General features: G+C 38.9%; 1 protein-coding gene across 5 annotated transcripts in view; it reads left to right on the top strand.

The window, feature by feature from the left end:
* The window catches only part of LRRC27 (leucine rich repeat containing 27), a 73,890-nt gene extending 64,511 nt beyond the window's left edge, over nucleotides 1-9,379 (top strand). For 3 of the 5 annotated variants that reach the window (XM_019556254.1, XM_019556255.1, XM_019556253.1), the window contains exons 9-11: nucleotides 1,117-1,238; nucleotides 4,442-4,565; nucleotides 8,963-9,379. In XM_019556254.1, coding sequence (XP_019411799.1) covers nucleotides 1,117-1,238; nucleotides 4,442-4,565; nucleotides 8,963-9,103 — 387 coding nt within the window. In that variant the 3' untranslated portion in view covers nucleotides 9,104-9,379. Of the gene's footprint in view, nucleotides 1-1,116; nucleotides 1,239-1,765; nucleotides 1,972-4,441; nucleotides 4,566-8,962 lie in introns of those variants that run through there. The other 2 variants (XM_019556256.1, XM_019556257.1) reach the window with 2 other exon arrangements.
* Nucleotides 9,380-9,829: the final 450 nt, after the last annotated feature.

Below are 9,829 nucleotides of genomic sequence, written 5' to 3'. Positions count from 1 at the left end.
TGCTGCTGGTTCTTCCTCCACAGGTGCATCACCTTGCACTTGTCAGTGTTGAAACTCATTCTATTCTCGTCCGCCCACCCCTGTAACCTGTCTAGGTCCGATTGCAGTCTATTCCTCCTTTCTAGCATGCCCGCATCCCCCCACATCTTAGTGTCCTCTGTGAATTTGAACAGGGTGCTTTTTACCCCCTCGTCCAAGTCACTGATGAAGATGTGAAACAGTGCAGGCCCAAGGACTGAGCCCTGCGGAACCCCACTGCCCACATTCCTCCAGGTCCAAAATGACCCATCCACTACCACTAATCATGGCCGTATTGAATTCAGTAGGAGTTTTGCAATTGACCTAAGCATGATTAATTATCTTAAAAGTTTCTCTCTTTGTTAATATATTAAGTTTTGACAACTATTTGTATTTTTCAGTTCATGAATTGTTTTTATTATTTTGGTCTGTAGCCAAGATTAGTTTTAAAATTAATCTTGATGTTTAATATAGGCCAATAATATTTTACTATATTTGAAGAGATTGAAACAACTTTTCTTTCTGGAAAATTGTATGCTTTACACTCAATTGAGCACTCCACTCCCACTGATTTACAAACTACTCTTTTTGCCTTTGAAAATCTCCTGTTATACGATGATTTAATTTGTTTAGAATTGCCAAAATGATCCACAGAAAAAATCTGCTGCTCAAATCATACTTTCCTATCTCCAGTTTTGATTCTTGATGCACTGCACACTGTACCTAATTTTCCTTGTATAGTAACAGAATAATTTCTATGCTAAATTAAAAGGAGGTAAATAAATGGGAAGTGTTATCACAGTGTTTGTAAAGGTTTTTCATAGTGCCTTTCATTATCACATTTGACTGCTTGGATATAAAATGTTTGCTATTTATATTGTGGGAAATAACCACCAGTCATCGAATAAGAAAAGTTTACCCATTAAAGGAAAAAAATGATTTGCAGAAACGACTGTTCTGATCACTGGACATGATTTAAAAAAAAAACAAAACCCTCCCACCCCATTCCCTTCCTCTGTACAGAAATAGGGGTTTTTTTTATTTATGATGCCTTTCTACAAAATGTGCTATTACCATATTATGTTGTACTCTTTTTAGATATCAACAGGTGCACCATATGCTACAGATGAATATGAAAAACAAAAGGAACCTACACTTGAAAAAAATGAACAAATGAAACTGTTGAAATTAAATGCAATAAAAGATCCTGAAGGTATAAGGTTAGTGCTTAAATACTTCAAGCTTATTATTTGTTTTTAGTACTATTTGGGAAATCCTTTTATTTCCTTAGAAAGATATAAATATTTTGCTCTCCTGTGACACACACAGATACAAAAAACAAACAAATCACACCCCCAAACCTCCTGTATCCTTATCAAATCAACTTGCTTGCACCTGGTTAACATAGTAAAATATATAAACTGGTTCTTAACTTCCATAACTATATAGATAGTTACTCCCTTCCATGGGACTGAATTGTAGTATATTTCTCACATTCCAGCGGCAGGCATCTGCCTTGTTTATGGCTATGGGCAGTGTGTTTGGAATGCATTCCTTACATGCTGTAGTTTGCTTAGCTACTTGGATTGGATATTGTTCAGTTGTACTTTCCAATTCTTGTTATATTAGCGGGCCTCTCGTAGGTTTCACTGTATTTCACTTGCTGGCTACTCTGAGATTCCCCAACACTGTCCCTTAGTGCTTTTGCCTTTCAGAAGTACTGGCTGTTTCTGTTCTCTCCTTCCAGACCATCCTCATGAAAATCTGTTTTGAGGAAATGTAGGCTTCTTTTTGATCTCCACTGTAGCAATGGATACCTACAAAAAGATGCAGTTTCCCTTTCTTGCTTCTGTGCAAAAAATCCCTCAGGATTCCTAGAATTTGAAAGCAGAAAATAGGTCCATCAGGCAGCCTATACTGCCCTCTGCCTTACAACAGCTGATTAAATGACTCTCAAGTTTAATTCTTTTTACTCCATTTATAATTTCCTTGGATAATTAACTGTATGCATGATTGCACACCAGAAAACTTGTTGTAAAGTAAAATTTGTACATCAAGAACTCAGGAATTAGGAATGGCAGAATTAAAGTTATCCAAGACACCTCAGTTTGGCTTATGAATTATGATACCATTTTTAATTACAAGACCAACATTATCCTTTCTAAGACTCCTGCTTCATTCAGTGTATAGGCCACATAGTATTCAAAGACAGAATAGTTGTTCAGTATTCCGCTTTATCCTTAATGTTCAGTATCTAGCCACATGATCACTCTTCAAATCCCACTCTGAATAAGGAATTATAAGTTTTCTATGATGCTTACTGCTATAGTATCTCAGTGTTTCACAAGCATTGTTTTCTTTTCACACCTCCTTATAAGATGATGCTAGTACTGTATTTTATACATGGAGAATCAAAGTGAAGGTTAAAATGTCCACTGATTTGGGGTACCCATGTTGAGATACTTAGGATCTGATTTTTCATGGCATTTAGTGCTTTGTAGCTTCTCTTCCCCCCCCCCCACGTTTATAGCACAGCTCCCATTGTTTTAATTGCTGTGCGAGTGCTCAGTGTTTTTTACAAGTTAGAGACCCTAGCCATTGCAAGTTAGGAATCCAGAAAGGGCTGATCACAAAGTTAGTGGCAACCTGTGAAAAGCTTGGTCTAAATACTTGATTAGTAGGGCCCTGCAAAGCTTCGGTCCCTGATTCAATTCGACAGAGATTCAGCCCGATTCAGTCGCCAACTCTCAGAATCCAAATCGAATTAGGAGACCCTTTAATCTCTCCAAATTGAATTGGAATCCTCTGAATCGATTCAGAGAGATTCGGAAAGATTAGATGATTTGGACATAGACACAGCTTTAAATGTTTTTTCTACATACTTCAAGGTACCAGGCTGCTCACGAATGCTGAGATGCTGTGGCAAACGAGCTTCTCACAGGAGCACAGGGGGCTCCCCAGCGCTCCGGGCAGCAGACCCGGAAGTGGACCAGAAGCATTTCTGGTCCACTTCCAGGTCTGCCGGGGAGCACACAGGGGGGCCCCCTTGCTCCTGTGGGTGCCTCCTGTGCCTGGGAAGGCACCTGGGGTCCACCCATGGCCGATAGCCGAGCCGGGGGGTGGCGGGGTCTCCAGTGCGCTTGGCAGCAGGTCCACTTCTAGGTTCACTGCTGAGCACACGGGGGGCCTGCCGTGCTCCTGTGGGTTGCTCCATCTGCCCTACCATTGCAGCATTCATGAGCTGTGCCTGATACCTCAGTACGTAGATAAACCATTTAAAGCGGTGTCTATGACTGAATCACTGATTCTCCGAATCAGCATCGGATCTTCAGATTCAGATCTGGCCAAATCAAATTGGGGATAGTGATCTGAATCAACAAATAAAATCACTGCCCCTGATTCGGACTGAATCTGAATCAAATACAGCCCATTTTGCACACCCCTGTTGATTAGCAATCCATAGGAACTCTGTGGCAGAGAAAAAGATTGGACAGATTTCAGGACCTGCCTGACTTACCCACAGGGCTCTTCTTTTTTGCCCTACAATCTGCTGTCTTACTAACTAAATACCTTTCATCTTCTGGAAGGATCCTACAGATAACAGTCTGCTCTACTACACAGCTCTGATTCATTCCCCATAATACCGTTTAACCTGAACTCTGTAGCAGATGGAAGTCCTGTAGAAAGATATCTAATCGTGTCCAGTTCTCCACTCAAGGCAGGATTTATTCCTCCCTAAACCATTTCAGCCTAGTGCTTGTCTAACCTCCTCTTAAAAACTTCCAAGGATGGAGATTTTGCAACTTGTCTAAGTAATCTATTCTAATGCTTAACCACCTTCATAGTTAAAGTCTTCCTAATGTCAAACCTAAATTTCCCTTGTGGCAAATTAAACCCATGTCTGCCCCCCTGAGGACAGAGAGAATAGTCTGTTACACTCTTACGTTCTCCAGACTAAAACATCCAGTCCTTCAAACCTTTTCTGGTGAATCCTGGACCTCTAGTTATTTTTTTGTTTCTTCTCTGCTGGACTTCTTCCATTTTGTGTGGTTTCCTTGAACTGGACATAGTACTTCAGGTGAGGTATCACAAGTGCTGAATGAACTGTAAGAGTTTCTTCCTATGACTTGTACACAACACTCCTGTTAATACATCCTAGTATGGCATTGGCTCTTTTGCAATAGCAGACTGTTGACTTGTAGTCAACTTCAGTCCTGCAAGTCCTTTTTGTGTAATTAAAGATGAGAGAAAAACATTCACCATAGTCTTAGAGCCAGGTTAACCATATGGAAAGGAAATTAGTTTTGGGTTTTGTTCTACTCTTCTTTTTTGTGTGTGTGAAAATGCAACAGGTGCTTTAGACTGTATTGGAAATGAAAACTCCAGTAAACAAAAAGGAAAGAAAATAATTGTGTTTATTTAGAGCATCCAGAGAAAAGAAAGTGAAAGAGTGCATCAAATGGCATATACAAATGATGAAAACAAGAAAAAATTTAGAAGGGACACCCTTGGAAGTAATGCAGAGAGCAAAACAAGACATTGAAACTGTAAATATCAGCTTTCTTTCAGAAATACATTTGCCATATTCTTAATGTTGTCATTGATTAATTTGTTCATTCATTCAAAAATCATAGGCAAAATAATTTGTATTACAAATATAAATTCCTTATTTTACTTAAGTTACTTAAGATTAATACTGGATAATTCAATCAATTGGATCTTCATTTAAAGAAAAGCCAAAAATCTGGATAAGATAGTATGTCAAAAATGAAATAATAAATAGATACCAAAGTTGCTTTTTAAGACTACAGTGTGCTATGCAAGCTGCTGTGAGGTAGTTGAAATATGTAGAAAACTAAAGCCAAAATTTTAAGGAATGGAAATGTATAGCTAAAATGTGGAGTTGAGTCTGTACTTAGGCATCTAAACATGTGGCGTGATTCTCAAAAATGTTGAGCATCTGCCAGCCCCCCTTAACCTCAACATAATTATAGAATTGAGCCATTTGTTAGAACAGTGTGAAAAATGGTGTCAGTCTATGCATTTTTTTAAATGTTATGGGGCTGACTTGGCAGGAAAAATAATTTTCAGTGTTTTCTGAGACTTAATGGTATCCAGGTTTTAATAATGAAAAATCTTCCATGTTTGGTTAGGCAGTATCAGACATTAGAATACCTGTAGAATGGAGGCCTATTTTATCATGAAGTAAATTATCTTGGTTTTGGCTATTGTATTTTTAAGTCTCTGATTTTAATGAATGAAAAAAACAGCAGTTCCAAATTAATGATGCTGCCAGTGCTGGACTAACTACCAACTGCCTGTGTCTACACAAGACACTGACTTCACAGTAGCTCATTACTACTGAGCAGTAATGTGACATGGCCTGAAGTGTGACACGACACTATTGCACAATAGTAATGAGACACTATGCAATCAGTGTCACCTAAAACCCATTCAGCGACACTACTGTACAGTAATTCCAGTTACTGTGTAGTCATTTAGTACTCATTTATATAAGTTTATACAAGTACTAAATGAGTGCAGTCAGCATCTCATGTAGATGTGGCCACTGTGGCCTTAAGGAACCAAGACTTGTTTGTTCATTTATGTAAGGGATTGCAAGGTATTGACTGGACGTAGTAGTAGGTTTACAAGCCTTTGCATACATGGGGTTGGGGAGATTATTTCATATTAAATGAACTTGTTATATACATAAAAGACCTCTGTTTGTACATTGCAGTTCCTTGGTAAGTAGCCACTGACCTAGTACTGCATAATTCAGGGCTTGGCAACATTTGATAGCATTAGGCTAGAGTACCCAAAGTCGGATCGAAGATAGGCTGGCAGTAAGACCCAGCCACCACTACATCTCTCTGCTGCCTAAGTGCAGCTCAACATGGGTGAAGCACCCAGCTCCTTGGCTATAGTCAATATGGTGAAGTGGGGCACAGGCAAAGCCCTTGGGGACTAAACACTACCAAAGTCCCCACGCAATACACCAAATCCAGTGGCTCTCTGAGTTGGATCTGGTCCACAGGCTGTAGGTTTCCAATCCCTGGCATAATCTGTACTTCTTTCAAGCAGCAGTAGTTTTACATCCTGTTACATTAGGCAATACTAATGCTCATGTGATCCCATCTGTACTGCATGCTGTTTTGGCAGCCTTATAGCTGCTTTCATGTACTGCTTTGCACCCAGCACAAATCATCCAAATTATTTGTCCATGTGCCTGCTACCGTTTTGGCATCATGGTGAAAATGTCACTTCCTGTTTTAAATCTGGTGTGAAGCCAGATTGAGTCTTTCTTTAAATTTTGGTGGAACCCTGTACCAATCCAGATACACAAAGGTCCTGGGTCTCCTTGTTCTTTGGGAGGGGTGAAGATTCATGGAACTCTGACCATTCAGATCTCAACCCTCTCTAAGGCTGTCGCAGTATTGCAGGTAATTTTCGGCATACAGGGTACAGTTATAGTTCAAGAAAGGTATTGCTCAATGCCTATTGAGGATATTCCATAATTCCTATTATAGGAATATAATAATTATAGGAATATTATAGGAATATATAATTATATAGGAATATAATGATTCCTTTTATAGGAAGGTATTCTATAATTCCTATTGGTGATTTTTCATGTACCCTTTAATCTCCCAAACATTTAATGGCCTGTAGCTACTTAGAATTTAATCAGTTCTTTTTACAAAGGTCCAGTGACAGGCTTCATACCCCATGGTATGGGGGATAAGTAGGGTCTTCCAGAGTAATGGAAAAAACTCCATTAATGTTCATTGGACATTAGAACATTAATGTCCGATGAACAATCTAGTTTTATCATTAAAGAAATACTGTATGAGTTCCTGAAAATCCCTATATCATGGCTTTTGCCACACCAGCTAGCCCCAGTTGATAATCTGGCCTTTAAGAATGATGTAATAGCCCTTCCCTTTTTAAGAATACAGAGGCCTTGCATCAGAAGCCTTGCATAAGAGTAGTATGAATTCCAACAGTTGGCCCTGTGCAGTTAGGGATTTATGTGCATACAAACCCATCCTGAGGATTGATGAGCCATACAATATGTAGCAAAAGCATCTTTTTAATAACAGCATATGCTTCCATTGGAGCAGCCCTAGTCTGCCCACACCAAATTGATTAGCTGTTAATGGGTAGGCGTTTGGGATGGTGAGCCTCCAGATGGCAGTGGCTGCACACTTCTGAATGAACAGGGAAGCTATCATGTTGATATGCTGCTGCTGCAACTTTTGAGTAAGCTCCACACAGGAAGCATAGTCTTGGTCATCCAACGTTCTGTGGCTACTTGTGAGTGTTCTAGCCACGCAAAAGATTCCTTGCTCATTAGCTGACATTATATAAGTCTAAAAATGACACTGCTGAAGATGACATTGTGGAACTGCTCCAAGAAATGTTCCTTCAGAAACTGTTAGCTGCGCTTTCCCTTGTCCTCATTTCTGTTCTTCTCCTGGTATAGCATCATGCAGAATTGCTGTTGCTGTTGCTGCTACCAGAATCTCAACGAAGCTGCTCCGTAGCATGGCAGTTGGCTCTCAGAGCTTCAGCCATCTGTCAGCAATACGTCAAAAACATCTGCATAAACTGGTTTTTTTCCCCAATTTCCAATGTGAAAATACATAGCACTGTTTTGTCCATAATGGCCAGCTAGTGCCATTTGCAGATGGTGCTGACCTTCCCTCCTCCACCCCCGCTGCACTCCTCACCCCTCCCCCACCCTTAAAAGACAGCTCAGGGACAGAAAGGAATTGTGGGATTTGGGAAGTTTGACTTCTGGATGCAGAATCACAGGGACTCCTGACAATCCCATTCTATGGTATTGGAAGAATCCCTCAATGTCTTGTGCTGTTGTTGAACCTTAAAGAACATAGGGTACCCAGCCACGGTGTTGAGTGCATAATTTGATAGAAATGTTTCAGAAGCAAAGTCCACAATTAAGTAAAAGTTGGCTGTCCATTTGGAAATGGCTGCTGCATGCTATCTATCAGGCAGCAATTACTATGCAGCATCTGACCCCCCAATTCCATGTAGACAACCCTTAATGGATTTCAGTTAAATTTTTAAAGGCTTCTCTTCAAATTTTACAACAGGGTGCCAAGGCTTGTATATGTACTTCACAATAAACTTTATGTAAGTTAAGCAAGAGCATAATCTCTGTAAGATGTCCTAGAATTTGTGAAAACCAAAAATGTATTATAATCTGATTGACGAAGCCATCCATTCTGTTATAATATTCAAGACATGCTTAATGGCACAAAAATGTTGAAAACTAAGATTTTATCTTGAGAAAGTGAAAACATTATCAAGACATATAAAACCGAACCTGGATTTCATTAATTTTCAAGATTTTACTCTAATTCAGTGAATTATATATGTGAATGTATATGAATCCTTCTTTTTCTTATTCCAGGAATGGACTAAGTTAATGTATCAATCCAGAGATATGCTTATTGGCATACATGTAATTACCACTGACTGCAGGCAAAAAGCTGCCCCTAAACCCAGGAGCCACTCAGCTATTTTTTGACATAAGAGTTGATTTTCAGCAGACAGCCTCTATTTTTGCACATGTAAAATTGTCTGTAGACATATCTGCATCTACAGTTGGCAAGAGAAAAACCTGTTTGTATTCCTTTGAACTATTCTAACACAAGCACCTATTTAAATGTGTGAGTTTCCACCTGCAATCTATCTGTGGTTTTGTGGTTGCAACCTCTACACTTGTGCACAAGTTATTTTTAAAGTGTTGTAGGTGCATGCATGTAGCTTTGCGTGTATACAAATGGAGGCTGCTTACAAGCCCAGTTAAAAAGCTGGTCCTTTCCATCTATATAATGTTTCTTGCTATTTATGATCTAATACAAGATAAATTAGGCTTTTTTCCTAATTTTTTCCTAACTCTTTTTTTAAACCAAAGGTGGAAAAACTACAGGCTGAGCTAGCACAAATAAAACAAGAACTTCTTCAGGAATATCGTTTCACTGCCTTCACAGGAGAACCTGTTTCCGATTCACCAAGAATGCAGCCTCGTAATATCTTTTTCAACATGAAATTTTAATTGCCTGAAATTCTTACAAGAATACTAGTCATGCAATGTCCACTATTAGCAGACAACTGTATTGAAGCATGATTTAAAGTGTTCCTTTTATTTCTTCTCCTTGTCGATTGGATTTAACAAAGTTAAAACTAGCGTGATAAACCATTCTAGATTATGCAGTCACTACATAATTTCAGTAGATTTATAGTCACCGGGTTGTAAAGTGTCATATTGTGTTTCTTTTACTGAATCTTTTTGTTCTTAGGGCCTTATTCATCAGAATTCAACTAAAACCTAGATTGAAATATGCTTTAATGAAAGTTTTGCTTAGCTAGTAACTTCAGAATTTTCCCCTTACAGGAACACTGTCTATACACAGTGCTAGGTAGATTAATAATACAAGAAAAAATACATGTCCAACTATGCACTATATATTAAGGTCAAAGTCATAATAGAGCAGTGGTTCTCAACTTTTTTTGTACCAGGACCCATTTGTAAACAATGCTATGGCCAGTCCCATCCTAGCAAATAGTTTAAGTAGAAAACACACAAGTATTTGAGTACCAAGATACTTATCACACACTACAAGTTAAAGCAACTGAACGGTCTTAATTTTAAAGATAGAATCAACATCAACAGGAAAACATTAACAGCAATGTCAGCTTCTGGCCCTCCATTACTTCCAAATGACATTCATCACTGTACAGTTTGCACAGTGCAAATTGCTGGTGCCCTTCACTCCCAACT

The sequence above is a fragment of the Crocodylus porosus genome, unplaced genomic scaffold (assembly GCF_001723895.1).
Source record: "Crocodylus porosus isolate Cpor-Errol unplaced genomic scaffold, CroPor_comp1, whole genome shotgun sequence".
Taxonomy (NCBI): Eukaryota; Metazoa; Chordata; order Crocodylia; family Crocodylidae; genus Crocodylus; species Crocodylus porosus.
The sequence above is the reverse complement of the archived record's forward strand: the minus strand, read 5'-3'. Positions and strand labels throughout refer to the sequence as shown.